This window comes from Lipomyces doorenjongii, assembly GCF_038497915.1.
Source record: "Lipomyces doorenjongii strain NRRL Y-27504 unplaced genomic scaffold V1508scaffold_10, whole genome shotgun sequence".
NCBI lineage: Eukaryota > Fungi > Ascomycota > Lipomycetes > Lipomycetales > Lipomycetaceae > Lipomyces > Lipomyces doorenjongii.
Genome location: NW_027118077.1, coordinates 1 through 27,704, shown reverse-complemented (window position 1 = coordinate 27,704; position 27,704 = coordinate 1). Strand labels below are relative to the sequence as shown.

At 46.2% G+C, this 27,704-nt stretch overlaps 9 protein-coding genes across 9 annotated transcripts; 6 read left to right on the top strand and 3 right to left on the bottom strand.

The window, feature by feature from the left end:
* Positions 1-63: 63 nt before the first annotated feature.
* On the top strand, positions 64-3,738 carry V1508DRAFT_402827 (Metalloenzyme, LuxS/M16 peptidase-like protein; the record flags this gene model as incomplete). Its single annotated transcript, XM_066938514.1, has 9 exons — positions 64-811; positions 864-976; positions 1,044-1,299; positions 1,357-1,948; positions 2,002-2,378; positions 2,440-2,531; positions 2,593-2,692; positions 2,751-3,218; positions 3,251-3,738. The coding sequence occupies 9 exons, from the start codon at positions 64-66 to the stop codon at positions 3,736-3,738; spliced, it is 3,234 nt and encodes a 1,077-aa protein (XP_066797389.1).
* A 972-nt stretch (positions 3,739-4,710) lies between these two features.
* On the bottom strand, positions 4,711-5,401 carry V1508DRAFT_395856 (uncharacterized protein; the record flags this gene model as incomplete). The annotated part of the gene is made up of 5 exons (XM_066938074.1): positions 4,711-4,751; positions 4,807-4,855; positions 4,915-4,937; positions 4,992-5,073; positions 5,135-5,401. 5 exons carry the CDS (start codon positions 5,399-5,401, stop codon positions 4,711-4,713), a joined length of 462 nt encoding a protein of 153 aa, XP_066797388.1.
* Positions 5,402-5,646: 245 nt separating this feature from the next.
* Positions 5,647-8,557, top strand: V1508DRAFT_382509 (nuclear condensing complex subunit). Its single transcript, XM_066937726.1, has 9 exons — positions 5,647-6,122; positions 6,178-6,385; positions 6,441-6,617; positions 6,674-6,947; positions 6,997-7,099; positions 7,156-7,434; positions 7,490-7,845; positions 7,900-8,028; positions 8,081-8,557. The coding sequence occupies exons 1-9, from the start codon at positions 5,819-5,821 to the stop codon at positions 8,411-8,413; spliced, it is 2,163 nt and encodes a 720-aa protein (XP_066797387.1). The 5' UTR covers positions 5,647-5,818; the 3' UTR covers positions 8,414-8,557.
* A 14-nt stretch (positions 8,558-8,571) lies between these two features.
* V1508DRAFT_412487 (uncharacterized protein) lies at positions 8,572-11,325 on the top strand. Its single transcript, XM_066939631.1, has 3 exons — positions 8,572-8,989; positions 9,052-9,465; positions 9,520-11,325. Exons 1-3 carry the CDS (start codon positions 8,855-8,857, stop codon positions 11,131-11,133), a joined length of 2,163 nt encoding a protein of 720 aa, XP_066797386.1. The 5' UTR covers positions 8,572-8,854; the 3' UTR covers positions 11,134-11,325.
* Positions 11,326-11,951: 626 nt separating this feature from the next.
* On the bottom strand, positions 11,952-13,376 carry V1508DRAFT_402823 (uncharacterized protein; the record flags this gene model as incomplete). The annotated part of the gene is made up of 3 exons (XM_066938513.1): positions 11,952-12,386; positions 12,445-13,265; positions 13,319-13,376. 3 exons carry the CDS (start codon positions 13,374-13,376, stop codon positions 11,952-11,954), a joined length of 1,314 nt encoding a protein of 437 aa, XP_066797385.1.
* Positions 13,377-14,109: 733 nt separating this feature from the next.
* Positions 14,110-16,202, top strand: V1508DRAFT_437838 (methyltransferase domain-containing protein). The gene is made up of 4 exons (XM_066942156.1): positions 14,110-14,393; positions 14,455-15,063; positions 15,118-15,207; positions 15,260-16,202. Exons 1-4 carry the CDS (start codon positions 14,150-14,152, stop codon positions 15,730-15,732), a joined length of 1,416 nt encoding a protein of 471 aa, XP_066797384.1. The 5' UTR covers positions 14,110-14,149; the 3' UTR covers positions 15,733-16,202.
* V1508DRAFT_412476 (uncharacterized protein) lies at positions 15,700-18,466 on the bottom strand. Its single transcript, XM_066939630.1, has 8 exons — positions 17,651-18,466; positions 17,531-17,597; positions 17,286-17,480; positions 17,147-17,232; positions 16,954-17,099; positions 16,576-16,902; positions 16,104-16,512; positions 15,700-16,054 (listed from the first exon to the last, which is right to left on the bottom strand). The coding sequence occupies exons 1-8, from the start codon at positions 18,266-18,268 to the stop codon at positions 15,956-15,958; spliced, it is 1,947 nt and encodes a 648-aa protein (XP_066797383.1). The 5' UTR covers positions 18,269-18,466; the 3' UTR covers positions 15,700-15,955.
* A 750-nt stretch (positions 18,467-19,216) lies between these two features.
* V1508DRAFT_17992 (isoprenoid synthase domain-containing protein) lies at positions 19,217-20,825 on the top strand. The gene is made up of 7 exons (XM_066936126.1): positions 19,217-19,433; positions 19,491-19,631; positions 19,690-19,770; positions 19,842-19,964; positions 20,025-20,264; positions 20,317-20,451; positions 20,508-20,825. Exons 1-7 carry the CDS (start codon positions 19,311-19,313, stop codon positions 20,712-20,714), a joined length of 1,050 nt encoding a protein of 349 aa, XP_066797382.1. The 5' UTR covers positions 19,217-19,310; the 3' UTR covers positions 20,715-20,825.
* A 5,049-nt stretch (positions 20,826-25,874) lies between these two features.
* V1508DRAFT_17905 (uncharacterized protein) lies at positions 25,875-27,475 on the top strand. Its single transcript, XM_066936124.1, has 3 exons — positions 25,875-25,986; positions 26,041-26,274; positions 26,331-27,475. Exons 1-3 carry the CDS (start codon positions 25,969-25,971, stop codon positions 27,348-27,350), a joined length of 1,272 nt encoding a protein of 423 aa, XP_066797381.1. The 5' UTR covers positions 25,875-25,968; the 3' UTR covers positions 27,351-27,475.
* Positions 27,476-27,704: the final 229 nt, after the last annotated feature.

Genomic DNA, 27,704 nt, shown 5'->3' with positions numbered 1-27,704 from the left:
AAAGTAGGATTTGCTAAATTTTACAGCCAGTTTAGTTCCTCGTCGTCTTCGTACTTGACCAAGATGTTCCAGAACCCATTGACATCTGGTGGAGGGGCCTTTCATGAAGCACCCGGCTTTGAAGTTATCGCAACTAACTTGGAACGTCCTGAAATCGATAACCGCAGCTACAAAGTTATAAAGCTCGCTAACGACCTTGAAGCCTTATTAATCCATGACCCTGATACAGACAAGGCTTCAGCAGCTCTGGATGTGCGAGTGGGAAGCTTCTCTGATCCAAAGGACATCCAAGGTCTCGCTCACTTCTGTGAGCATCTCCTCTTCATGGGCACAGAAAAGTATCCGAAAGAGAATGAATACAGTGAATATCTTGCATCCCACTCTGGCCACTCCAACGCCTACACCGATACCAAGGAAACCAACTACTATTTCGAAGTAGATCATGAGTACTTAGAGGGTGCCTTAGACAGATTTGCACAGTTCTTCATCTCGCCATTGTTCCTACCAGATTGCAAGGATCGCGAAATTAGAGCTGTTGATTCCGGTAGGAAGTTGACGTTGTCAAATGCTCGAGAAACTAACTTGTCAACAGAAAACAAGAAGAATCTACAGTCAGACACCTGGAGATTGTATCAATTAGAAAGATCACTTTCTAATCCTGATCATCCTTATTCGAACTTCAGCACGGGAAATTTGGAGACTCTCGATGTTACACCAATATCCAAAGGCCTCGATGTCCGCGACGAGTTGCTGAAATTTCACAGGAAGTATTACTCGGCCAACGTCATGAAACTTGTCATTCTCGGTCGAGGTACGACAGTTTGTATGTACATCATGCCATTGGATTGTACTAATGTTTTCAGAGCCTCTTGAGAAGCTGCAAGAGTGGACAGTGCAGAACTTCTCGGATGTCCGTAACGCTAAGATTACTGTGCCGGAATTTCCAGGCGCTCCGTTCACTGCAAATGAGTTACAAGTAAGCTTTAGACGTCTTTTCCATTTCCGCAGTAAATGTTGGCTAATGTGATTGTGCTATTGACTAGAAACAAATTTATGCCAAGCCAGTGATGGACGATAAGTACGTCGAGCTCACATTCCCATTCCCGGATCAACGGCCGCTGTTTAAAAGCCATCCAGGAAATTACTACTCGCACTTGATAGGCCATGAGGGTCCCGGATCTATACTTCAGTATTTGAAAGGAAAGTCTTGGGCGAACTCTCTTTCTGCTGGTACCTCCCATATCAGTGAAGGCTATGACCTATTCCAGATCACTGTGGACCTTACACCTGAGGGCATAAGTAAGTGTAATGTATATAAAGACTTCTGTATGGCTCTTACTTATCATTTTGTAATAGAAAATTATGAAGAAGTTATCGTGACAGTTTTCCAGTATCTCAAGCTCTTACAGGCGACCCCTCCTCAGAAGTGGATCTACGAAGAATTGCGAGACGTTGCGGAAGCAAGTTTCAGATTCAGGCAGAAGTCGCCTGCTTCTACAACTACGTCCAGATTAGCGACAATCATGCAACGACTGATGCCACGGGACTGGATTTTAAGTGGCACCTCTCTTTATCGAGAGTTCGATGAGCAGGCTATCGCGGCCTCAACGAAGTACTTTTCTCCAGAGGCATTCCGATTTATGTTGGTCAGTCAAGATTATCCCGGAAACTGGGATCAGAAGGAGCAGTGGTATGGCACTGAATACAAACTCGAGAACATTAGCCCGTCCCTGTTGGCAAGAATTGCAAATGCTCCACTGAATGATCACTTGCATTTGCCAGCAAAGAATGAGTTTATTGCCACGAAATTTGATGTGGACAAGAGGGAAGTCGAATCCCCAGCCAAGAACCCGACACTTATCAAAGACGCACAAGGCCTGCGATTGTGGCATAAGAAAGATGATACCTTTTGGGTTCCCAAAGCTCATGTACAGATACATCTTAGAAAGTGGGTATCTTGTTTTATTTGGGTATGTCATGAGCATGTCTAACATGATGCAGTCCGATCACATCTGCATCCCCGGAAAACAAAGTTGCATCACGAATATTCATTGACCTTGTGATTGATAGGCTGAGTGCATATACCTATGCAGCTAGTATCGCAGGATTAAGCTATACCATTCGCCAAACCTCTGATGGAACCTTTATCGGACTTGCTGGATATAACCACAAACTTGACATACTTTTGAAAAAAGTTTTAGAGGAGATCAGAGATTTTAAGGTCGATCCAGAGCGTTTTGCAGTAATCAAAGAGAAGGCACAGCGAGAGACAAAGAACTGGCATTACGGCAATCCATATTACCAGATTGGATATTATGTGTCGTACTTGTTTTCCGAGAATATGTTTTTGAGTGAGGAAACAGTGCCAGAATTGGACGGTTAGTACATTTCGCGCTACCTTGTCTGAAATGTGACTGAGGTTATTAACAATATTATTAGCTCTCAAAGTGAAGGACCTTGAGGAATTTGCTCCGCGTATGCTGAGTCAATTTGATACGGAAGTGCTGGTTGTGGGCAACGTCTCGAAGGAGGTACGGTCATTTTCATAGGTACTGGATCTAATTACATAATGCTCACTGCTTATCAATGAAGGACGCCTTGAATATTGCCAAGCTGGTGGATGAAACACTGAAGCATAAGAGTCTTCCAGCATCGTTGGGAATTCGTCAACGATCACTCATTCTCCCAGAAGGTATAGTTCCAAATCAGTGGATTTACTTGGTTCTGAAGCTAATAAAATTTTGGAATAGCGTCTAGTTTTGCATACAAACGCAACTTACTAGACGAGAAGAACATTAATTCTTGCATTGAGTACTTCTGCCAAGTCGGGGACCTTACTAATAAAAGGCAGAGAGCAACCCTCGGCCTTCTAGGACAGATTGCAAGCGAGCCGGCATTCAACCAGCTTAGAACTAAGGAACAGCTGGGATATGTTGTTTTCAGCGGCGTGCGCAATACGAAGACGCTAGATGGATTACGCGTCCTTGTTCAGAGTGAGCGCACTACAGAATATGTCGAAACTAGAATTGATGCTTTCTTCGATTTCTTGGGCAAGCTGATCGAAGATATGTCGGACGAGGAATATCAGAAACATGTGAAGAGTCTTGTGCTTAAAAGAAAAGAAAAGCTGAAGAATCTTGGAGAGGAAGTCTCACGTTACTGGAACCAAATTGAAAACGGATATTATGACTTCAGCAGAAGTAAGAACTTTGTTTACGGTCCTATAGTACCATTAATCTAACTTTCTTAGATGCTGAGGAGGCCGAGGTTCTACCCACGATTGCCAAAGAAGAGGTTGTGGAATTGTTTTATACTTTCATTCACCCGTCTTCCTCATCAAGGTCAAAGGTCGTCGTTCAGCTTCAATCACAGTGCCCTCCTCCATTGCCCACTCTGGCGGATATGTTGAAGTCTAAGCTTAGTGAATTTGCTAAATCAAATAGCCTGTCGGCTGAAGATCTGATTTCCGAGGATCAACTCGTGGAATTATCGACTCAGGAAGATCCTTTGGCCGCACTCCAAGTGATTTTTGCTGAAAATAGCTTGACTGACCTATGGGAACGACAGGCGAAGGACTTCATTGCCGAACAGATCAAGCTCGCAACGCCTCCGATTGCAGATGAGAAGACGAAGGTTATTGACGACCTTACGGCTTTCAAGGCTTCTTTGAAGGTCTCCGCTGCGCCGACGCCAGTGCAGGATTTGACCTTATTCAGAGAATTAGACTCTAAGCTCTAAAGCATGAGTTCAAAATTACTTGTAGACCTTGCCACGAGCGATTTATGTATCATAGAGCTCACGGCACTCATGTTCTTATGATGTGGCTGATGCATCGTTGTTTTTGATAATATCAGTAAGTAGAAAATAAAGTCATATGGACTGCTAACAACTGGAGATGTTGGCAAATGATTATAAACTATAGCTATTGCGTGCCTGTTGGACGACTGTATCTGAAGACCTTTCTTCGATGGAGTAGTGGAAACCTCTTTCTATCCGGCCTAGAGTTACTACAAAGAGCCACGCAGCAAGATCGCTTTATCGGACACAAAACACTGTGTAATGCTCCTCCTTAGTTTTCATTAAACTTTCGCTATCTTTGACTGAATATCTTTCTAGTGCTCCTGTAACTAACGTGCGCTATCACAACTTGTAGAATTTATGTTAATCGCATCGTACTTTCACAAGAGTAAGGCTCCGTATAATGCGATATTGGCATCAGTAAATTTTTCCATTTACATCTTATACCTCCTCCAGTTTTCACTGATGTGCTGATGGGCATTCTCTGCTTCACCTACCATTGGTGTCAATAACATGCAACAGAGGTCTATACAGGTGAAAAAAAATCGGTATTTGATGCAATAAGTCTGCTTAGATAATACCGATTTTATTCTATATCGTGTAGGAAGGGGTCGCATTTGCTAGCACAGCGACTCGCCAGAACTTATCCTAAAGATTTTTCCGCGAGTGATTGCGCATCATCTCATACGTGAGGCTTTACGATTTCAGACTTGGATGAGGCATGGTTCGGTTTGTAGGTTTTCGTTCGCAATAAATTATCCTGCTTCCTATCAACGTACTAAGGGACCTCGAATTGAGTATGAGAAATTGCTTAACTATATAACCCATTCTAAATAACAACCATTCCCGTAGATCCGATCCTGTGAGAGTTTTCCAATCCATTGGTATATGTGAAGTTGCGGTATCAACAAGTCAGTGGTGGCCATGCCTGTTTTGCTGGAATCGGAGTCCACCTGTCGTAGTCTGTTAGATGCCTCGGGCTCCAAGAAAAATCTGTTTGGTACTAACAATATGTGCAAGTATTCGGACCGTCTTGATCAAGATTTATGAAGACTTTCTATTGCCGGAATTATGATTAGCACCTGTACTACCACAAGCTAGCAACTCTATACTCACAGGGTGACCCTGAACTCCACGGCCTATAAAATTGTTAGAACTGACTAGAAGCCTGTTAACGCCCAACTTCCACTTACCTCCATCGCAGACCGCAATGTTACTATCGATAAATCGAACCGGCTCCTCGGCAATAAGGTTAATGGCAGCGTATGGTCGTGGCTACACATAAATTAACAACTATAAACTTCGTCACATAAAGCGTCTCATAACTGCCGCGCACCTGAGCCGCCAAGTTCTTCTGCGCGAATCGTGGACCGGTCATAGCCTGTGAGCGAGGTCGTTGGCTCATAGCCCAGGTCTCCTGACGGTTAGGCGCCTGCATGCTGAGAGCAGCCTGCTCTTTTGACAATTCCACTTCTTCACTTTGTTTGCTGGGAACAGGCTCTGGAGTGCTCGCATATGATCGTATTGAAACTCGCTGTGAAACTACCCGGGTGGCCCTTAGTGATCGCGCGGTGGAAATCATCTGTCTATACTGTGGGAGCATATTTGCACTTTCAATCGCATGCAAAATTGAAAAATCGATACAGCAACAACGAATTACCTTAATTTCGTCGCAATTGACGCTTATATTGATGACGCACAAAGTCCTGTGGTCGAGCTGTAGATTAGCGGTCTCACTTCGAATGTATCGGGCGGAAACTCAGTTTTAGCGGAGCACCGATTGGCTAGCTTAAGTGGGCCCCCGAGCCCCAGCGTTGTCGTGGCAACCCAACTTGTGCCTTGGGACAACACAAAGTCATCGCGAACCCGTAACACTTAATACTCCACATTCAACTTACACTGATTTCCGAAGTGGTCACCACCGGCACACCACGATTCAATATCCCGAATTCAGTAGGCTGACTACCTAGAAAACTCTGATTGATAATTGGTAACCGACGCACCTCATCAAACAGCATCAATGTCAGAAGACGTTTTGAGAAGCCGCGACAGTAATGTCACAGCCAAGGATCCCTCCTCTACCTTTGCAGCAGTCACCTCTCATATATTCCAAGATGCTCAGCGATCACTTACGTCTCATCGAAAATTGTGCATTAAGTTACGGACTGTACAGCAACAAGCGTCTGCTCGAGGCTATGAGGACGAGTTTAATAGGAAGTTCACAAGTTTATTGAATCGCATACTGCCAATCAAGAAGAGTGAACCTGCGGCTGAGAAAATTGTCAAGTTCTGTAGCCAGTTCGTGGAATATGTTAATTTGCAAGGTAATATGTTCTTGGTGCTGCGGCCATAAAAATCTGGCGACTAACCGTTAAACAGGAAGTAGTGGCCAAGCGAACAACCGTGATTCCGACGAGGATATGATGGATGTGGATGATGAAGTGGAGTCTGCAAGCACTATTGATTCTCGATTTGTTGAGTTCTTGCTTCGACATTTGTTGAAAGGAATAGATGCGAAGTCAAAGGTAGTCCGGTATCGAGTTTGCCAACTATTAGCATCAGTCGTTCAGAGTGTCGGCGAAATTGAGTACGTCTATCTATGCTGGCACATGCTTCCCTGTTGAATGCTAACCAAGACTTAGTGACGATTTGTTCCAAGACTTAAGGTCCGCCTTCGTCAGAAGACTACATGACAAAGAAAGCTCCGTTCGAGTCCAGGCTGTTATGGGTCTCTCTCGTCTTCAAGGCACCGACGACGAGGATGAGCCAGAACCAATTACCGAGTTACTGCTCAATTCGTTACAACATGACAGCAAAGCGTAAGTGTACCGGCTTCTTATATTATGTGTCCGCAGTCTTCTGATGCCCAATTTAGTGAGGTCCGAAGGGCGGTATTGCTCAACCTTGACAGGTCAAATATCACGACTCCTTACGCCCTGGAGAGAGCTCGGGATGTTGACACCTCAACCAGACGATGCGTTTACTCTCGAGTCCTATCTGACATTGGTGATTTTCGTCTTTTAAGCATTGGTATGAGAGAGAAGGTCTTGTCATGGGGTCTAAACGATCGCGATGCCTCCGTTAGGAATGCCGCTGTTAAAGCATTTGCCATTGGATGGTTGGAGAACACTAGTAATGATATCCTGGAGGTGCGTTATTCTTTGATACCCTACGGTATCTGGTTAATAATCGTCTTAGCTCTTGGAAAGATTGGACGTCCTAAATAGCATTGTAGCGGAACAAGCTATGAAGGAGTTGTTCCGTTATCGTCCGGACTTAATGAAAAACTTGAGATTTCCTGGTATGTAGTCGAAACAGCCAATCAGTGTATAATATGAGCTAAGTATCACTCCATAGATACACTATGGGAAAATCTCACAGCTGAAACTGCCTTCCTGGCCCGCTCTTTTGCAGCTTACTGCCGCGAAACAGGAATGGAGGATGTGTTGGAAGATAGGATGCCGGAAATCACTAAGCTAGGATTCTATATTGAAAAATATGGCGAATTCTTGAAAGTCGAGGATAGCACGGCCACCACAGTTGAGCAAGAGTTTATTTTGGAACAGCTAATTAACATCACCTCTAATATGGATTTCTCGGATGAGGTTGGACGACGAAAAATATTCAATGTTATACGTATGGTTTACTTAATTTTTGTTTGCCATGAGTGTTGAAACTAATGGTCGAGTAGGAGACATATTAAGTGAGAAGGCACTGCCAGAAACTATTACGGAGCATGCCATCAGTGTCCTACGAAAAGTGTCCATCAGAGAACGTGACTTTTGCCAAGTAATTATTGAAGTCATGTCAGATATGCATGATCAAATTGGCTCTGACAAACTTGACCTTAAGGACGCGGACGATTCTTTCCACTCAGCATTATCTGTTGTGGATAGTCCCGCGTCTGTTGCTAGTACGGGAAGCTCGCGTAGATCTAATATGGGTTCCCGACGAAACTCGTTGACAGAAGAGCGTGCCCTCCGTGAGGTCATGATTAATCTAAAGTGCTTGCATATTGCGCAGTGCATGTTAGAAAATATTGAAGGAGTAAGCTTCAAAGCCTATTAGGTCCAAATTGGTTTACATGCTTACAGACATTAGGCCCTGAAAGATAATCTCGCATTGATGTCTATGCTCGAGGACTTGGTCATTCCGTCTGTTAGGAGTCATGAAGCGCCAGTTAGAGAGAGAGGATTGCGATGTCTTGGCTTGTGTTGTTTATTGGATAAGGTAGATAGTATGTCAATTCTAAATGCCTGTAGAAAGCTAACTATTTTTGTAGGAATTGTCTCTAGAGAACATCGTGTTGTTTATGCACTGCTTCAACAAGGGTCACAATGCTTTGCAGGTGGAAGCTCTGCAGATTATATGCGACATCCTTATTTCCCATGGTCGAACTCTTCTGGACGACGAGAATGAGATTGACTCTGTAATTATTCGGAAGATGTTTCTGAAGGGTTTGAGTAGGTGTGACAGCTTTGAAGTGCAATACGCAGCTGCGCTGTCGCTTTCGAAACTATTGATGGCTGAAATTATTATGGATGACCAGGAGGAGGTCACGACGGCTATCAGCGACTTTGTCTCGGAGAATAAGGCTAGGTTGAAGTGGAATTAGGCAGAGGTGGTTGGTGATAATGAAATGTATGGTATATATGACATGACGTTTTGGTTGATAGTGGTTACATCCCCACAACCGAGAGTCTCGTGTGCGCCGTGACCCTGTGGCTGGTGAAGACGTAATTTGAAGACGAGCCGTGATAGGTTAGCTTATGGCTGAGCAGTGCCTCTTTGGGACGAATTGCGGCCAGAATCCTAAAAAGAGCACTAATCTAGACATTGCCACAACCACTCTGTGCCTGCGCCTCACGTACGCACGCCACGAATCCAATCTCATCGCGCCCGGCCATCATGGCTCACAAAACCACTGGACCGGAAGTTCTAGTCGTCTGCCCATCACCGCCTGACCGTCCAACTTGAAATATTACGATTATACCAACAGCCATATCGAAATATACCACAGTTTCTCAATTATGCTCCATGTCATTTAGCCTGCAATATGAATATCCCTACACGATACCGCTCGCTCCGTCGAAAGAAGGCAGCGATGCCGACATTTGTTCCTCCTTTCCCTGAAATAAGTGCGTCTGGGTCGGCAACTGAGGCAGTCACGAATGGATCGAATCGAGATCAGGTATGTCTACACTAGAACTTGGGATTCATGTTCGTATCGTTGCTTACGTTCACCCGTGCTAGATTACCGTTCTAATGATCCAGTTGCTTGATGCAGACACAGTTGTCTCCTGTGGTATATCACCAATAATGACAGCATCTGCTCTTATTAGTATAATTCAACGACAATCTGGGCAGCTGCCGTATCGTATCGAATCACTCCGAGTTGCCGAAATTTTCAACAATAGCCTGCAACGAGAGCTATTGGGTTTTGAACTCGTCAACGACGTTGTCAAGGGATGGGATGCATTGAACGAAAACCGCTTACGAGTCGTGCTGAGCCATTCATCGTCCTCAACTATGACAGTGGAAGCTGTTTTACCGGAGCATGCTCCACCGGTGGCCGGATGGTTGACGATTAAGCTCAAGTTAAATAAGTGGTCGAAGCGGTGGGCCTTCACGGACGATAATGCATTATATATCTCGAAGAAGCCAAACGTAAGCTGTTTTATTTACACTATGGCTGTCATTTACGCTAACGTGAACTTATAGCCTCGGGTAAAAGAACGGATATTACTGTGCAATCTAAATCAAGTCAACTTCTACTATCTCCAGCCTGAACATTTCTCTCGGATAGCATCTCCCACAGATTTATGTTTCGCGCTAAAATCACCTGAGAATCATGCTATATTTGAAGACCATAGCGATTTTATGCATTACATTGCGTGCGATGACAGGCCCAGTTTTGATATGTGGAAACACGTCGTGGAGACGACGAGGGCGATATACGTGCAGAAAATGGCGAAAGTCCGCCTCGAGTCCTTCGCTCAATCTGAGACGCTAGATCGGCAAGCGCTCGCTGCGCCGTTAATCGCTCCAGAGGAGTTCGCGAAGCCGCCGATAGACCAGCATCGACTCTCCATAGAAAAAGATTCGAGAAGTCTTAACAGTCCAATCATGCGGTCACTAAGTGCTCGACGGCCAAGGCCAAATTTGCCAGTACAGCAACATCGTGGACCGACGATTGTGGCGCCCACTCCTGAGCATCTCACGGTGACCAAAGATTCTCTGCTAGACCGATTATTGCAGGGCGAGAATGTTGCCACAACCTCAATTACACAACACGACAACTACGGTCCGATACCGCCTCGTCGTACATCTGGTGAAAATGTACGACCAGAGTCGAGCTCACTTGCAAAGGCGACGGTGAATCGGTCGAACGCAGTATCAGACGCCAGATGGAAGGAAAGCATAATACCACGGTCGATTGACACTTCTGTGAAGTATGATCCAAAACATAAAGTTCTAGCTAGTCCCGTGTCATTGTGTACGTCGGAATCCTCGAATTACCTCTCGACGTCTGATGCAGAATCCCCCGTCCCGCGACTAGATCATCTTCGCATTATTCGTGACAGAGAAAAGCTGAATTCGCCATTGCGGACTCCGCTATTTGATAGCGCTCGCCAAGGAGTCAAAGAGGAAGAGCAAGATGATGAGAACACACCGCTATACAAAAAGCTGCAACAACTGGACATAAAAGTGGGTTCCAAAAACCCTTTCTTGGATTCCCAGATTATGGCAAAAGCGAGAGTCGAGCATAAACAGAGCAATGCTAGCCTGCGCGCTGTTCTGGCACCAAAAAGCGAAGTAGAGGACACCATTCCCAGATCTAAAAGCCCAGAAAGGATGCGTGATGGGTATTCGGCGACAAGCAGGAGTTCAGCTGCGACTGTCAATCAAGCCTTACAGAACCAACCTCATTCTCCGAAATTGGAAATGCCAGATTGGGGTCATACGCGCTCGCGAGATCATTCGTTAGATTATCTTAATGAGCGAAACGATAACTATAAGAGCAGCCTTCGTCGCCATCGAAGCCAGAATCGACATCACGGCTATTCGGAACGTCGACAGGACGACCCATGGCATTTGAAATCGAATGCGCACCCAATACGTCGTCATAAATCAAGTGAGATCGTCGCATCCCGAAGCAACGCAGTGCAAGAGAGTTCCGGCGCACATATAAAGAGGAATCTTTCAGTTCGAGGAGTGAGCGGGAGGTCTCAGCTTGGACTAGCGGAGCCGCTGATAATGGTCGTAGACGAAGATAGAAGGCTGTTTAACGAAGGCAGTCTGCTAGCAAAAATGGAGAGTAGCAGACGCTATTAGTGTAGTATAATATGTATTTCTTGTTGTAGATTATTGTTATATTAGTGGGGACAAAACTTTCGGCGTTTGCTTAGTTTGTACTGCATTTTCATATAATCCTCGAACGAAATGCGATTCACAGCCATCTATCCGTGACGAGAAGCTTGTAAACAAATTTACATTGGAGGCGGATTCAAAATAAATATATATACACAGATATCATTTCTTCCATTTTCGCTTCCTCTCGTTCCAACTATTATCAGAAGAAACTTAACAAACAATCCTGACTTTTCACCGACGAAATACAAGTAGTTCGGTCGCACACACACAAGCAAAACCCATATTTCATATACTTAAATATGCCCCCATTTGAAACCATCGGAGTCAAAGTCCCACCCTTTGTTTTTCCATCTTACACATATATATGACATAGTTGAGCGCCAAACTCCTATTAGCAGCGACAATTACCGAAATCGAGCGGGCTGCCCCACCGCCTCTGCATATAACAGAAATACTACAAAATCAAGCTAAGAAACGAAGAATAGAGATAACAAGGCATATGAAAGAAAATCCCACGTCACATTCTGACCGTCAAATTATACAAAAGGAAGTCAATAAATAAAAAATACAAGCGCAAAGCCAAATACTTTTTTAATTCCGTCCACACCAAATCACAAACGACCATATCCCACTACCATGTCACAATTATAACAAACCATTTAACGCAAACGATGACGACACCAGGAACGTAGTACGTCCAAAATATATATAATGCAAGAGCAATGGTTGCAGGTTTCAAACACGAAAAAATCATAATAAAAAGGACCGACCGTGCAAAACTAACTCATCATACCCGCACCGACTGCGGAGGGATCAACCATGCCCATGCCACCGTTCATGAGAGTCGGATCAGCTACGACGGCAGCTCCAGCTCTAGACGCACCACATCTCAAACACGAGACGTTCTTCGCGAAATTGTGGTATCCGCATCCCTCAGTTCCGCATTTCCAGTCTCCCGCTCGGAAGGGAACCATACCAAAGGAGTTGTTTCCTCCTCTGCTATTCCAACCCATTCCTGGCAAACTACCACCGTTCGATGGCGCCATCATCATAGGATTCTGACCGTAGTTGTTGTACATAAACATAGGGTCTTGCGCAGGTGTATTAGACGAAGCAGGGAACGAGCATCGAAAGCAGGCTGTTCGGCGCTGGAAATTGGAGAAACCGCAAGATGGGCAAGTCCAGTCACCGGGTCTGGGACGGTTCTTACTTGGCTGATGCAAAATTAGTATTAGGTATTCAGTCCCATATGTAATACAAGAATTAACATACCGGAAAAGGAGTCAGGATTTCCTGAGCTCGATCCAAAACTCGGCTGCTTGATGGCGAGACCTCAATAGCCTTCTCATTCAACGCACGACCATTCATCGCCAAACTTTCTGCAGCCTCCTCATGCGAAGAAAACACCGCAAATCCAGTACCAGTAGGCTTGTGCTGATCTGGGGTTCTCAAAGTCCAGAATGCAATAGGACGGCCACCATATTGAGTGAACCAGCTTTCGAGTTCGCTCTGCGTCGTATCGTGAGGAAGGTTTGACAAATGCAGAACCTTCGATCGCTCAGCAAGAAAGGCGCGAACATCAGCACGTGCGTCTAATGGCTTGACGAGCACGTCTGGGTGCTGTTCCGGCGGTTGTGACTTCTTGATCAGACCCTGCAAAACTCGAGCAAGAGTTATAGCCTCCTCCATAGCACGTCTTGGTGAAGCTGGAGCAAGGGCTTGTAAATGAAACGGAAGGTTATGTTTTATGGGTGCAGAACTCTGAACTGACTCGACTTCCAATGCAGCGCAGATGTTGGACAATGACGACGCGGAGAATGGCAAAGATTCCGGGTGGTGAGCCTGCCAACGGGTATACTCGGTTCGAAGATCAAAGCATCTCGAGTGTTGAAGATACGGTGGAAGGATAACAGCCTTATCTCTTGCCTCACGAGGGAGCTGGACTCGCAGATCCCAAGCGTTCAAAGTGACGAAGGTGAAATCCATACCCTTTGATATTAAGTACTCTTGGGCAAAATTATCGAATCGCGTAATTGCATCGCGGAAAGTGCCGGCGTTTCGCACGTGCTCCCATGTAAGCGTAGTCAAACTGGCTGTAAAATTGTTAGTACCATTGCAAAGTATAGATGGATCCGGCACAACATACTACAAAGCGCTGTTATCGGCGTGTTGATAGGCCGCACGAGAACATTGTCGCGGTGCATCTAAAATCCATGCGTTAGATCCACGTTACTGTCACAAAAACATTCAGCGACAGAGGGGAGTGAACCCCGATGACTTCTGATCGAAGTTCCTCCCATCAAGCAGCCATCGCCTACTCCGCCACACCAACCAAATGCATACCTCTTCCAAAGTTTTCGCGTTCAACAAGACCCAGGCCATCTCAATAACTTCTGCCGAGTCCTTTGTAACGTACACGCCATGCTCGTCGCAAGTGGTGGCGACGTGTACAACGACAAACGCGTCAGACATCTTGAGTATTGGAAAATTTCGCGGTAATGGAAAACTGCTAATTGTCATACACAAAATTAAACTAAAACCGTATCTCTCCGCTTTAGCTAAAATAATATTTCGGAGTAGAAGTAATACGTCTTATTGCAGTGGAAAAGTCGGATAATCGGTCTTCCTTGGTGCAGCCGTGCCGGTTGAAGGAGTCGAATTAAAAAATTTTTTTGTTTGATGAACAGCTTCAGAAAAAGAGCTGCTACGAATAGAGTTTCTTCTCACCGCGCGCCCTTACAGCTGGAAGTCACCACAACCCAGACAGGCGGTACTAAACCCGCATTCTATCAGCAGCGGAAAGAGTTCTAGAAGAGGAGCCAGCAACTTGGCACCAGCCACCTATGGCTTAGGAACACCAAGGAACCGAGCTGCGCCACCATGCGGCGTTGCCTTTGTCGGTCACGGGCGTCGTTAAACGATTATTTCACATCGAGACAATAATCCATTGGCCGCAAATATAGAATACGAAGTCTCAATGCCGCACTCATTCCCTTTACCACCGAGATTCTCGTCAGTGGATGAATATCTTTCATCGCTTGCTGAATTCTACCTCAATCCATTCGTCCAGAGTCTGGCTGGAGGCGTTCATATCCTAAACTTTTTCCTCTCGTCTCCAGATTTATTTGAGGACACGCTACCAGAACAATGGGTTACCTTTTTTGATCAGGCTGAATTAGACGACATTCTAGATTTTTTGATATATTTTAAAGAAAATACATGTAAGTTGTACGACGGGATATGAAACTTTTGGAGTATAGCGACTGAAAGTTCGGGGAGCAGCTTTACAACCTCCAAGCTCACTATCGATATTTTTATCCACCGTACAGTCTCTCTCAATAAAGCGAAACCTTCCAGACGAAATGTTACAGTCTAACCCTGATCCTCCACTGCACAGCCCAGCATTATCCGTGGGAATGTCACCGAAGAAGATCCATGAGTGCCAATACTTATCTTCGGCGATATCAGATGTGTGTAGTAAAGTCGGGACACCACATGTCATAGATTTGGGAAGTGGAAAAGGATACTTGTCGCGTACGTTGGCTCATGAGTATAACTGCTCAGTAATTGCACTTGAGACGGTCGAATCACGAACGAAAGGTGCGGCGAGATTGGACAGTTTATATGACCGGAAAAGTGGCAAGAAAAAATGTGCCAATATGGAAATGGGAGCGGGATCGCTTACTCATATTGGGAAGTTTGTTGATAGTGGAGATTTGGCTGATATCGTGGAACAGACCGGTTTAAGCGGTCATAAGATTGTGTTGGCAGGATTGCATACTTGTGGGAATCTGTCACATCATGCGTTGAGAAGTCTGGTCGATACGCAGGAGATCCATGCTGTTGCAGTAGTAGGATGTTGCTATAACTTAATGACGGAAAAGGATGGGGGTATGTTCATTTCGGATGGTGGTTGGTAACAAGCTAATTGACGCCCACCTACAGAGAGAGATACTGTAGGTTACCCTATGAGCCGCCAAGTTCAGTCTTATTCCATTCCACTGCCGATCACCGCTAGGATGCTAGCTTGTCAAGGTATAACATATTTTTGTCTGATGCTCGATATCAAACATTAATGAGCGTATAGCTCCAGCGACGTGGACTCGCGAAGGGCGCGAAAGTTTCTTCACCAGGCACTTCTACCGTGCACTCCTGCAACTGATATTTAGTGACAGAGGCCTCCTAGGACAATCAAATCACATCGCAATCGGCAGCTTACGGAAACAGTGGTACAGTTCATTCCCAACATATTGCAGAGGAGCATGCAAACGTGCAGCCGAGAACTATGAGGCGAAATTTGACCTATCGCGTGACAATCCGTTCGATATTTCGGAAGACGTCGCTACTGAATATCACGATCGACTCGTTTGTAAGAAACGACGACTTTGCATACTATGGACATTGATGGCAAGCACCGTTGCGCCGTTAACGGAGGCTTTGATTCATCTGGATCGATATTATTTCTTGAAAGAGAACGGAGCATCTGAAGTTCATGTGTCCGTAGTGTTCGATCAGAGGATATCGGCCAGAAACTTAATGGTGGTTGGCCTGAAGGGTTAGGCTTATCCTAGAAGTTGTATTTGCATAGATGTTGATAGATTTGGGTACCTGTATAGGCGTTCGGTCAACTGGACTTACATTAGGTAAATAGACAATGAGCAAATATTCATAACTAACGTTACTTTACAAAATATACATGAAGTTCTGGATATGCATGAAACCTAGGATATGCGACCGAACAACGGATCTAGCTAATGTATACAGTTGGCGTTATCTACAATTACTAACCATCATTCTTTGATATCATAGAATTGGCATTCTCTTCAAGGGCCCGCTTCAGCAGATCCCACGAGACAGGATCGTTTGGTGCTAAACTGAGAGCCTATGTCTCCAAGTTAGACACGAATGACGTTGAACATTGAAATGTTTACCTCTTGGAAGTTTATGACAGCCTGCTCGGTTCGCCCGAGCTGGAGGTTCACCAGCCCAATTGCAGAGTACACTTCAGGCTCATGCTTCGACACTCGGAGAACCTCTTCGAAATGCTCCAAAGCCTCTGGCCAGCGTCGTAGTTGCCGGAAAGCATGCCCCAAATTGATCTTAATAGGAACCCATGCCTTTGTGTCGCTGTCCAACTCGTCGGCAACTTTCAATGCCCTGAAAAAGAACTCCAGCGCCTGATTCAGTTGATTCTTATGGTACAGTACAACACCCATTTCATTTAGTAGCAGTGGATCAGTCTTGCAAATATTGTATGACGCGTCTAGATATTCTTCCGCCAATGTGAAATTATGCAATTGCAAATGCTGCATACCGAGAAACAGGGAAGGTAAATGAGTCCTAATGCCAATTAGCAATCCTGATACCAACTAGAACAGCATTTGTTGAAATAGAAAACCATACCCCTGGAATAAACGCGCAGCAGTGGAATATGCGGAAACGGCCTGCTCATGTTCGCCCTCCACAGCAAATGTATGCGCAAATCCAATCCACGCGGCGCCAAAATGAGGATTCATCATGGAGGCCTTACTAAAGAATCTCCGAGCTTCAGCAATTTTATGTATGGACAAATAATAGACACCGACGGTCAGCCAAGTCACCGGTTCTTCAGGATGGTTTTCTGCCATCTCGTGCGCTATCAGGAAAAGCTTGTTCTTCTTCTCTAACTCATGCAGACATGCAAGATATAGAGGTATTATGGAAAATTTGAATCGATCGCGCTCGAGAACCCTATGTATATTGGTCAAAGCCATAACGCAATCTCGATTTGACAAAACTCACTTTTCACACAACTCCAAGCATTGTCTAAATCTGCACTGTACAAATAGCAGTTCCCCTCTGCTCTGTATTAAATCAGAGTTTTCTTCAAGATTGTATTTAGTTTGCAGCTGTTGCTCGGCCTCGAAGAAGCGGTTGGTGTTATAATACTGCAATGTTTAGTTAATATGCTCGATCTGGAGAATAATATTCATACCTTGTTTAGTTTCGTAGTGTACAATAGCTTCACAAGTTCGCCATCTTCGTTGCCGTCGAATCGCAATGAACTAAGAAACTCCCATTCTAAAATATTAGTCGAGTCTGAACCAAACATTATGTACCCACACACAACATACCTTCAACTGGAGTCATTAGACTATTCGTAATTAGTTCATCAAATGCTTCATAGCATTTGATATCAACTGTAAGAGCCTCTTTGTAACAATCTTTGGCCCTTTCGAAATTGTTCTGATTGGAGTATATTATACCGCGAAGATAACACATAGACGCTTCTAGCTTTATACCACCGTCTGAGGTCGCATTGGAGTCATCTATAAAGTGTCAGATCAAAGTTTTTTCCGGTCCAGGTCAGAATACATACCGTCATTTTGGAAAGGATTTGTCTCGCCTATCACCAACAATGCTTCGTCCCATTTTGAAAGCCTTGTCTATTCGTACTGTTAGCATATCTTATACTACAAGGCCGACGTAGAACACCAACCAGGCACAGCGCAGCTAAATATCTACAACTTGCACTTCTGTCCAATTCCTGTCGCATCAACAATTGTCGCGCACGTGCATAGTGGCCAGTATTGTAATGAACTTGTGCCAGCCAGAAAGCGTCATTCGGATCATCCGTAATCGACAAGACGGTATCTCCAATAAACACTGCTGTCTGGTATTGATGCTGCATCAGGGCGTCGTGTCTCCAAAGTCGTAAGCGATCGGCCTGACTTAGCGGAGCATCTGCATCTTGCAGCCCAGATGCCGTGCCACTGCTGTTGATTACCGGCGTCGACGTTGCCTCCAAATCTGAACCAAATCCGAAAGGATACTCATTTTTCGTAGTAGGTGGGAGGGGGGTTGCTGACGCTGACTGTGGAGTTGCGGGTATCTGGAGAACTCTGGCTATTGGCGAGATCGAGAGGATGGACGAATTGTGAGACGAGCCTGCCGGCACTGGCGAAGCAGAGTAGCCCGATGTCAGAGCAGGTGCATCCGGAAGACTGACTGACGAGGCAACCCCAGATCCCAAGTTTGATTCGGGTCTCGATAGCGTGCCGGCCCGACCAGTTGGAACTGGCGTCGAAAAGGCCTGTGACGGCCGCCGGCTAGACATAACAGGACGCAAGTCGGCGTGATCCGTGGGGGTTAAATGGAGGTAATATGTATCCGACTAGGAAACTTGGTAAACACACCTTTAGCAGTGTTGTATGGGCTAAAGCAGAGCACAGAGATCGATGCGAAAAACAACGCGTGTGCTGTGCTGCTGTTCGTTGACAAACGACGTCAAGGAAGCAAACAGCAACAAGCGAATCCATTTTCAGTTTACGTTTCGATTGTTTTCACGATCCTGGCAGCTCTACCGCCCGCTACGAGCATGACATCGAATGACAAATATCGCACTTTTTAGGCGCACTTGGCGATGAAGTTTTATGACAGCAGCAAGTGCAGCACGACGTAATGTTGATCCTCTAATTCACTTTCCCATTTAGAACGGCGTTTTTTGGACAGTCTATTGACGTTATTTGTCTCCAAATATGTCGTCCACTTTATACGCGCACACGGGCCTGTCATTGTGACCAATAACTACAGTTCTTCACTGTGCCGCATTTCACCATGGAATGATAATTGTGATGTGCGTTCCCTCAACCGTCCGCACCAGAGACTTTAGGTCCGATTAATAGCCCATGGTCGAGACTTAACCACGCAACTGATCTCCCTGGAATGTTCGAATTATGTTTTAGATCATTCTGTGTAATCCTCGTACACATCATTGCTCGATGTTATTAGTTCCGCGGATGACTTGTTCTTCGCTTTCCGAGGTCAGAGCCAATCCGGTGTATAACTCGCGTTTCGTCTCTCAAAAATTGAGTTTGTTGCTACTGCAGTCTAACCATTTACTCACTAGTTCCAACATAAATGTTACTACATTTCGCGGTTACACATACGCTAGCTTTGTAGTGCCTTGACCTGCATAAAATCGGCAGTTTTCGACGGTTATGTTACCGAGTGGAGCTCGGAAAATATGTCGCACACCGTTTGCTCCCTGGTCAGTGACCCCTGGACCATCTCCACGACTAGCGGCCTTCGTTTGAGTTGGACATATAAACGTCGTGTTTTCTGCTCAATTCTACTCCCATTTCTCGTGAAATCCAAAGATGGCCGACAAAGCTGCTGTTAAACAGAAGTTCATCGACAGCTTCGATCCCCTTGTGGAAGACCTACTCGCTGTCTTGAAGCAGTATAACATTTCCCCTGAGGCGACCGAGTGGTACAAGAAGGTATCGTAAGCTAGCGTTGATATATCGACTGGACCATTACTAAAATCAATTTATTAGAGCCTGTATTATAACGCTGTGGGCGGCAAGCTGAACCGTGGGTTGTCCGTCATTGACACCTACCAAATCTTGACAGGCAAGAATGAATTGACCGACGAGGAGTACAAGAAAGCTGCAGTCTTGGGATGGGGTATTGAGTTGGTATGCTTGAAGTGCACAGTCAAGGGCAGTTAGGAAATATCTGACATAAGGTTTAAAGCTCCAAGGCTTCTTCTTGGTCTCTGACGACATCATGGACGCCTCCAAGACTAGACGTGGACAGCCGTGCTGGTATTTGGTGGTAATTACCCATATTTTACTGATGCGGTATTAATTGAAAGTGGTGTTTGATGCCTAACAATTTTTGAATAGCCCAAGGTTGGAATGATCGCAATTAATGACGCCTTCATGCTGGAGACGGCCATCTACGTTTTGCTCAAGAAGTATTTCCGCAGCGAGCCATATTACATTGATCTCGTCGAGCTTTTCCACGATGTACGTCCACAATGTCAATTTTCATCGTCAACAACTGTTCTAATCGTCTGAGTAATGCAGGTCACCTTCCAGACAGAACTGGGCCAACTCCTTGACCTCATCACCGCGCCAGAGGATGAAGTGGACTTGTCGAAATTCTCTCTTGCGAAGCACTCCTTCATTGTCATTTACAAGACAGCGTACTATAGTTTTTACCTTCCCGTCGCGCTCGCCATGTATATGGCTGGCGTCAGCAACGCCGAGGACCTCAAGCAGGCCCACGACGTCCTTATTCCTCTTGGAGAGTATTTCCAGATTCAGGTGCATACGGATACTTTTGTCGGATAAGTATGAATAGTGCTGATTTAGATAGGACGATTATTTGGATTGCTACGGCGATCCTGCCTTTATTGGAAAGATCGGAACCGACATTTTGGATAACAAGTGCAGCTGGCTGATTAACACCGCCCTGAAGAAAGCTAATCCGGAACAGCGAAAGATCTTGGATGTGAGTATCTTTTATCGCCACGTCGTGTTTGTCAGACGCTGACACTGTCCGCTCAGGAGAACTACGGTCAAAAAAACAGCGCGTGTGAGGCCAAGGTCAAAGTTATTTACAAGGATTTGGATCTCGAGAACGACTACTTCACGTATGAAGAGGAGGCCGTCGGGCGTATAAAAACTCTTATTGATAATGTCGACGAGAGCCGGGGTTTCAAGAAGGACGTGCTTAGTGCGTTCCTTGCTAAAATCTACAAGAGACAGAAGTAAGCCATGCAAGGCGTTAGCGGAGGATTATAGATTTGTTTGCTGTCTGCGTTCATCCCTATTATGGGGACATGTAATTAATTTTTCGAATAGATTTTGTAGATTTTGTTTCTATGCATTCAAGGGCATCCCGATATGTGGACGGGCAATTCAAATGTCGACGATAAATGTAGGTCCCGCGGGCGTCTAACAGTTATCATTGACACAACTTCATGCTAGAACTATTCATACCAAATCAGAAATTAACCAGCAGCTGCTACTTCTAACAGAGCCACCATAGTCAAGAAGCGAATTACGAACAATAAAAATTACGGAGTCCCTCGTGCGACAACTTCGACTATTCTGAGGTATCCCGTCCCGGTAATGAAGCATCCCACAACAAAGAAATCGCCGACATTTCATTCGAGATATTGAGTGGACTTCAGTTGCAACAGATATGACCTGGTAAGATGGCTAGAATGTAGGTTCCGCCAGTTTAAAGGCACGTAAGCTCTACGCAATAAGCTTCCTCCAAGTTCGTGCATGATCGCCGCAATAACGAGAATGGACACAGTATCTTGGTGATACCATTTTGGCTAGAATCGCAGTATCAGACGAGCGCCTTCGTGATCGCTGTCTATGATACAAGGTGACCGACCCACAAGTGATGACATATCACCTTTGATATTGCAGTCTTTTAAATCAATTGCATTTGGACAATTCTTTGGCGTCCCCGTTAATCCATCACATTTTTCAGCTTACTCGGCAGTTGCAGACCATCTACGGAAATCTATTTGATCATCTCGTACTTCGAAACGCCGCGCGGATGGCTCACATCAATTGTTTCAGTCAATTGCTAACCACGAGTTGTTCACATGAAGCCGCAGAGTAAACGGTACGGAAAAAGCTTCTAAGTTCCGTGTAATACTTCCTCTGCTGGCTGCATCAACTATTCCATCCGCCTAATAATCTCCAGAATTTGGTTACGTCGTCATCGTCACTGGTTTCATGTGAAACAAGGTTTTAAAGTTTCACATCATAAACGTCTCAAACGTTTGGGGTACGCCAGTTCAGTGCGTGCATTTTGCGTATCCTTTTTGTCACCCCGGATTTTGACACGAAAGCACACCGCTGGCGAGGGGTCGAACGACCGTGTTAATCAAAATATATTTTAGAGGATGGAATAATTATCTGGCGAGGACCGAAACAAGTAAACTGAAAGGCGATAGCCGACAATCTAATGTTATGTTCGTCGGATAAACGCAATACGGCACACAAAATAATTCAGTTGAACTGATAAGGAAAGCGCTTGGGTCCAAAAGATGAACCAAGGAGCAACGACTCCCACATGCTAGCTACTTGCTATCTCAACAGGATTCTTCTCTGAATCCGCTTTAAATGAACCAGTGTAATATTGATCTTTTACATCAAGCCCAAAAGTGTCCCACAGCCAGTGGGCCAATTGGGCGTGCGCCGATTAATCAGTGTAACTCCACAATGTCGCGCCATTGCCGGACGCCCGAAATCTGGAAATCTTGTACTTACAAGCTGATTACCGCCATCGATAGCAAAATTGCGTGGCGACGCTGAGGCCATCATAAAGCGGACGGGATCGCATGTGTTATCAACTCCAGGGTAGCAAACGACTGGGCAACCAGGCAGACGGGGGCAGAAACGCGCGATTCTGTGCTAGAGGCACCGATAAGCTAGCAATTAGATATGACGGCTATCGGCCATGTCCGTATATCGCAATGGGACCCCAAGTTTGTACGAACACGGTTCGTGTCAAAGATATAGTTTCATTTTACGGACTGGCCATTACTTATCCGGAACTCCCAATTCAGTTACACTCCGAAATCAGTGGACGACCACCGGCATTTCGGATTCTTTGCGCAAGCTTGTATGATAGTAGGATAGGTTTGTCGCGGCAGGAGGACTATCGGCTGCCTCGCCCGCCGTTCCCCTTTGTCTCTATACTGTCCGATTGCATTTTTGAGAGGTGCAAACACATGCAGGGCTGCTGAAAGCTTGACCCGTTTTGGAGATTTGACTTGACAACAAAGATGCGGTCGCAGTTTCCTTTTGGGGTAACTGATGCCACCTCGAAAGACACCTGTTGCACAAATAATTTCACAATTGCTTCGTGGCGTTATAATGCCGATTTAATGTTGAATAGTAACAAATATTCAAAGAATATTGCCGACGTTACGCGACGTGCGTACACCGAACAATCACACATCAATAATGCTCGGGCTACCCCAATTCCTTATCGATACCAACGGCTTCGGAAGCGACCAAGAAGCCGGCTTGCACGGACACGTAAGTTCCAGATATGATGCCCAGGGTGACGGCGCCGGTGGCTTACCTTCAGGCTAGTGGGATTTAGTTTTCCAATTTGATGGACACTTAAGCGTATGGCTCGACCAAGTTATCTTGGTTGTCGCGATCCGAAAGTCTACGCATCAGTGAACGATGTGTAGACAGCCGGCAATAGAATTAAATCTCCATTTGATGTAGTTGTCCAAATCAATTTATTAGTGAGAACAATTTGTCCGAGGTATGGATTCAACACCAGTTCAAATAAAACTAGCACTTTCGGTGTTGATAAACAAATGAACACGTCACAGTTCAGTCATGATTACGGCAACCCTGTCTGTCTGTTCGACATAGTATATAAACTGATGAAATGACGCAGAAGATAAGACGCGTGGGATACAATTCTCGTTCACAGGCAGCTGTAGCAATGTCATGGCCCAATCTATACTTTAACACCATATCGGATTAGTTGTACGTTCCACGACTGCAGTGTTCTGACGGCTGATCATTTTCGATCAGGTCGTTGACAGGAAGCTTGACTGATATGACGCAAGATTGTTCGCCGCTTTCTGGCAGTCATTGCGCCGACCTCTAACTGCGTAGTGTATTCCGTACCCACTAAACTTCAATGCAGTCTGACCCGGCCTACTCATTCCACGCCAAACACAATGCCCAGGGAACAATATATAAGTTGCATACATACGACCAAAAACTCGAATATGCTATATAGTAAAGAACAGTCACGGAATATTTGTGTGTGAGAAAGCAACCGAAGCATAGGGCATGCCAGAATCTTTTCAGGACATGGTCGAATCAAAACGAAGAGTTCATGAGACTATTCTAGACACCCCCCGCCTGAGAATTACAATATTACAGGTGTGGAAGTGTTGTCCATTTACCATAGTCGTCAGTATTGCGGATCATTCTCGCGATAGATGGGATGATACAGATTGAGATTGATTGACTACCCGAATTAGTTATCAGATAAGACGGTACAGAATGATGGTGGGACGTCATCGAGGAAATGAAGATCAAAGTTTGACAGAGAAAGTGCCCACCCTATTCTATGATATGCTGCTAAAGAGCACCCCGGGTCAGGTCCCACGTGCGGCTAGGAACTGTACATCCCAAAAGGGAAGTACTATGCCCGCGCTGAGACCATTTATGTCCCAGGCAAGCCGAAATCCGCCAATACGTAACTGACAAATGACGAGAAAACAGTGAACGACCCTGGAGCCCTGTTGCCTTTTTAAAGCTACTTTAACTGAAACAGACTGAGGCACGGCGCAGGTCCTCAAACGGAGCTATCGCTTCGACATTACTGATACGCGCGTGTGTGCGTTATGTACGAGCTTGTAGATGTGGGCCACTCTACAGTACAGTGCCCATGACCAGTGCACGATAGGCATTGCTGGAATGAACTAGCAGCTGCAGGTGCGATATCGATAGGGATTATTGGCGGGGACGGGTAGCGGGAAGGTGCATGGGCGCATGACGCGGTTTGTTTGGCGATGGTCGTTCCTAGATTGATATCGATATCGATATCAATAATACATAAACTCCAGCGATTGCCCGCCCCGCGCGCACGTTCGCAGCCACCCCTCGCCTGCTTCTTGTCCTCACGCATTTTTGCTCGCGTCCGTGACGTGTCAGTAGCGCGCCCCGGCAGATCGCCGATTACGACAGGCGGCTGTTGTTGAGCCAATAGTCAAGATCGGCGCGCGAGCGTAACTGCCCAGAGCTTTACGACGCCGCTTGTCCTCTTATCCGCGTGGGGTTCGGGTTAAGCCGTCCAGGGTGAAGGTCCCGCCGCCGATAAGGGACAGTGAAGAAGCGTACTGCTACCGGCTAGTCCATCAAGTAGCAAGCTACTGCGGCAAATACATATTATTTAAGGTACGTTATCAGTTCAGGCTTTCATTCGCACTTTGCAAGGGGCCAGGGACTAGCGACAATTATTTGATTATGCCTCTTCTTTACGCGCACGCTATCGAGTCTGGAGACAGCAGCAGCCTCGGTCGAGGTTTACGCGACGGGGCCGGCCGTCGGGGATCGAAGCGAGGACGACAGGATCGGTAGTGGTAGATGTGGAGAAGGAACGCCTCGTGACGGCGGTTTGCGTATTTGAAAGTGCATGGGTCTTGTGTCGTGGACGAAAATCTTTCGCAGATGTCCGATGTTGCCGCTTACGACCTGACTGGTGGCATAACTCGTGTCGCCACACTCGACACCGCGCCGGCCCGAGTCGGTTCCCTGCGTGACGTTTTCCGTCAGTGACTCTCACTCGTCGCCATTAGGCGATGCCAGTAAACTGTGAAAATTTTTGCTTGGAATTGGGGAAGTTATCCGAGTGCAGGGTTCGAGGGTTGGGCCGCTGCAGCCGTGTGCCTCATGCGGTAAGTGTTCGGGCGTGCGCTTCCGCTACGCTCACTGGGATGTACAGTACAACTCTGTACCTGTACCTCTCACACGCTCTCTCGCCGTACCAACCACCGCCGCCGCTTTGTCCTCACCGGTTCCGCTTGGGATATAGTTGCCCCTCTATGGCTCGCTCGTCCTTGATTGCTTCTTGTTCACAGCTCACTCACGGTTCAAGTTCGCGGGCGGCACACGAGAAAAAAATTCTCGCCCGCAGCTCGTTGCCTTCCCCCTTACTAAAAAGATTTTCTCCCTGTCCCTGGCCCGCCCGACTTATATATTCAAAGTTTGCGTCAAGCCGGACCATATCTGATTCCACCTGTCCTGCCCTGTCTCTTTTGTCTAACAACCATTAGATTATCTCGGTGTCTTGGTCTTCTAGTTCCTTTTGATTATCACTCCTAAGCTTTGTTTCCCTCGGTCTTAGTCTTTTCAAATTACTCCGTCGTCGTTTCGATTCACTTATTCAGTCAGTCATTGCAGGGTCCTATTTCCTGCGCTCATAGTCTATCCCAACTCCTTCGACCGTTACGGCAGGATATGTATGTTGCTCAACACGAATGTATAATCCCCGGCAAAAACTATTCTCATCGAACTCATCTAATCGTCCTGACAGCAAGAGAAGAACGTCATCACTGAGTTTTGGACGCCGCCGTTATCTTTCCGCATGACTTCACCGTCCTCGCTGTCACCATCCTTGTCTCACTCGCGGCTAGTGGCCGGAAAGGGTCCCGGAGGTGCTGGCGGTTCCGGTGGTTCCGGTGCACCGGGCCATGGCATGCCGGCCTCTGGCTCAGGAGGGCCACGTCAGCGCAGTGCAATAGCTTGTCGCTACTGTCGTCGTCGGAAGGTAGTTTTTTTGGAATACTGAGGAGGCTTTGTAGAATTTTTCTGACATTGACGTAGATTCGCTGTGCTGGGTTTGATGCTAACCCGGCCGACCCTCGGTGTTCGAATTGCATCAAGTTCAGCCAGCCGTGCATCTTCACTCCTGTGTCTGCGATTGTGGGAGTTCTATCAGGCGATTGTTCGACAATCGGGAGAAACATACTGCGCGACGGCAGCATGCCGATGTATCAAACCATGCAGTCGAACACATACCCGTCGACATCGCAGCATTGGTCTGATCAGCGGCAGCAGTACCAGATGCCGGCTATCGGGCCGACGCAACCACCACCCCTCGCTGTTGCACCGCCACTGATGCAGCACACAACGTCGTCTAGTCATCACGAAACTATGCCGCAGGCACTTTATGAGCAGCCATTCACCGGACAGGCGCTACTGCCGCCAGTGAGAATCCCGTCCGACGCTCAACCGCGTCTGTATTCTACTACCGATCCAACCAACTACAGACACTCCACCGTTCGTCGGCCTGGAAGCGAAGCGCATGGCGTACCGTATTACTCTCCTCCGAGTCGCGCACATAGCATCTCATCTGTATCGAGCACATTATCAGATCCTGGTGTTCGTGTATCTTCACCGCAGTCGTCAGTCACAGCTAATCCGCAAGTCCCATCATACATTGTGCTTCCTTCGCCGTCGGTTCTTACGCAGCCAGTGCATTTCTCTCCTACCTCGCCGCGCGATACTAAGTCACAGTCGTCAATTAGCCCCGAGTCACCGCGCCAGTACGGCGAGTCGACAGGTCAATACTATTTAGACTATTTCCCTCGGCGCCCATCAATATCAACCTTATCATCGTACTCGGACTCTGCCAGCTCGAGCGGTACTTCTCACTTACAATACGCTACTCCAGACCGGCCCCTCCCAGAACAGCCGCCGTCGGACGTGCGCCCAAATGTGGCATCGTCGCGAGCGAGTATTTCGAATTTACTTGATCCAACTGGTGATAGCCGCTCCAGAATGCAGTCCACCAGCCCTGATCAAGAAGGATTGCAGAGCTGCAAACGGTCTGATCGTCGGTGAGCTGCGCCGAATTTTCTGTTCTTCATTATTGATTATAGTCATTGTTATGTTTTGCGTATCGGTGATAGACTATTTTGCATGTGGTCGGAGTCCTTGGTTATTCAGTATTTGGTTCGGGGCTCGTGGGATTTTTTCATTGGATTTTTGTCTACGTTTTTGTTGCATTTCGGTGTCCAATTTGATTTTGGGTCGGGAAGGCATAGCACGGGGACTCAAGTAGGGCTGTTACGAATATTCGTAATTGCGAATATTATTCGCAGCGAATATTCGCCCGAATAATTATTCGCAAAAGTTTGGGTTGCGAATAACGCCTGCGAATATTATTCGCAACAATTTTCGATTGCGAGTAAATTA

What these genes read in the sequence shown, in the direction of transcription:
- V1508DRAFT_382509 (XM_066937726.1), top strand. Translation starts at nt 5,819, where the DNA reads ATGTCAGAAGACGTTTTGAGAAGCCGCGACAGTAATGTCACAGCCAAG. An exon ending in GGAATATGTTAATTTGCAAG is followed by an intron (nt 6,123 to 6,177) that starts GTAATATGTTCT and finishes ACCGTTAAACAG; the next exon opens with GAAGTAGTGGCCAAGCGAAC. An exon ending in CTAGTAATGATATCCTGGAG is followed by an intron (nt 6,948 to 6,996) that starts GTGCGTTATTCT and finishes TAATCGTCTTAG; the next exon opens with CTCTTGGAAAGATTGGACGT.
- V1508DRAFT_412487 (XM_066939631.1), top strand. Translation starts at nt 8,855, where the DNA reads ATGAATATCCCTACACGATACCGCTCGCTCCGTCGAAAGAAGGCAGCG. An exon ending in ATGGATCGAATCGAGATCAG is followed by an intron (nt 8,990 to 9,051) that starts GTATGTCTACAC and finishes CACCCGTGCTAG; the next exon opens with ATTACCGTTCTAATGATCCA. An exon ending in ATATCTCGAAGAAGCCAAAC is followed by an intron (nt 9,466 to 9,519) that starts GTAAGCTGTTTT and finishes GTGAACTTATAG; the next exon opens with CCTCGGGTAAAAGAACGGAT.
- V1508DRAFT_437838 (XM_066942156.1), top strand. Translation starts at nt 14,150, where the DNA reads ATGCCGCACTCATTCCCTTTACCACCGAGATTCTCGTCAGTGGATGAA. An exon ending in AATGACGGAAAAGGATGGGG is followed by an intron (nt 15,064 to 15,117) that starts GTATGTTCATTT and finishes GCCCACCTACAG; the next exon opens with AGAGAGATACTGTAGGTTAC. An exon ending in TAGGATGCTAGCTTGTCAAG is followed by an intron (nt 15,208 to 15,259) that starts GTATAACATATT and finishes ATGAGCGTATAG; the next exon opens with CTCCAGCGACGTGGACTCGC.
- V1508DRAFT_412476 (XM_066939630.1), bottom strand. Translation starts at nt 18,268, where the DNA reads ATGTCTAGCCGGCGGCCGTCACAGGCCTTTTCGACGCCAGTTCCAACT. An exon ending in ACACTACGAAACTAAACAAG is followed by an intron (nt 17,100 to 17,146) that starts GTATGAATATTA and finishes TAAACATTGCAG; the next exon opens with TATTATAACACCAACCGCTT. An exon ending in CTGTCATAAACTTCCAAGAG is followed by an intron (nt 16,055 to 16,103) that starts GTAAACATTTCA and finishes TTGGAGACATAG; the next exon opens with GCTCTCAGTTTAGCACCAAA.
- V1508DRAFT_17992 (XM_066936126.1), top strand. Translation starts at nt 19,311, where the DNA reads ATGGCCGACAAAGCTGCTGTTAAACAGAAGTTCATCGACAGCTTCGAT. An exon ending in TCGTCGAGCTTTTCCACGAT is followed by an intron (nt 19,965 to 20,024) that starts GTACGTCCACAA and finishes TGAGTAATGCAG; the next exon opens with GTCACCTTCCAGACAGAACT. An exon ending in GAGAGTATTTCCAGATTCAG is followed by an intron (nt 20,265 to 20,316) that starts GTGCATACGGAT and finishes TGATTTAGATAG; the next exon opens with GACGATTATTTGGATTGCTA.
- V1508DRAFT_17905 (XM_066936124.1), top strand. An exon ending in GCTACTGTCGTCGTCGGAAG is followed by an intron (nt 26,275 to 26,330) that starts GTAGTTTTTTTG and finishes ACATTGACGTAG; the next exon opens with ATTCGCTGTGCTGGGTTTGA.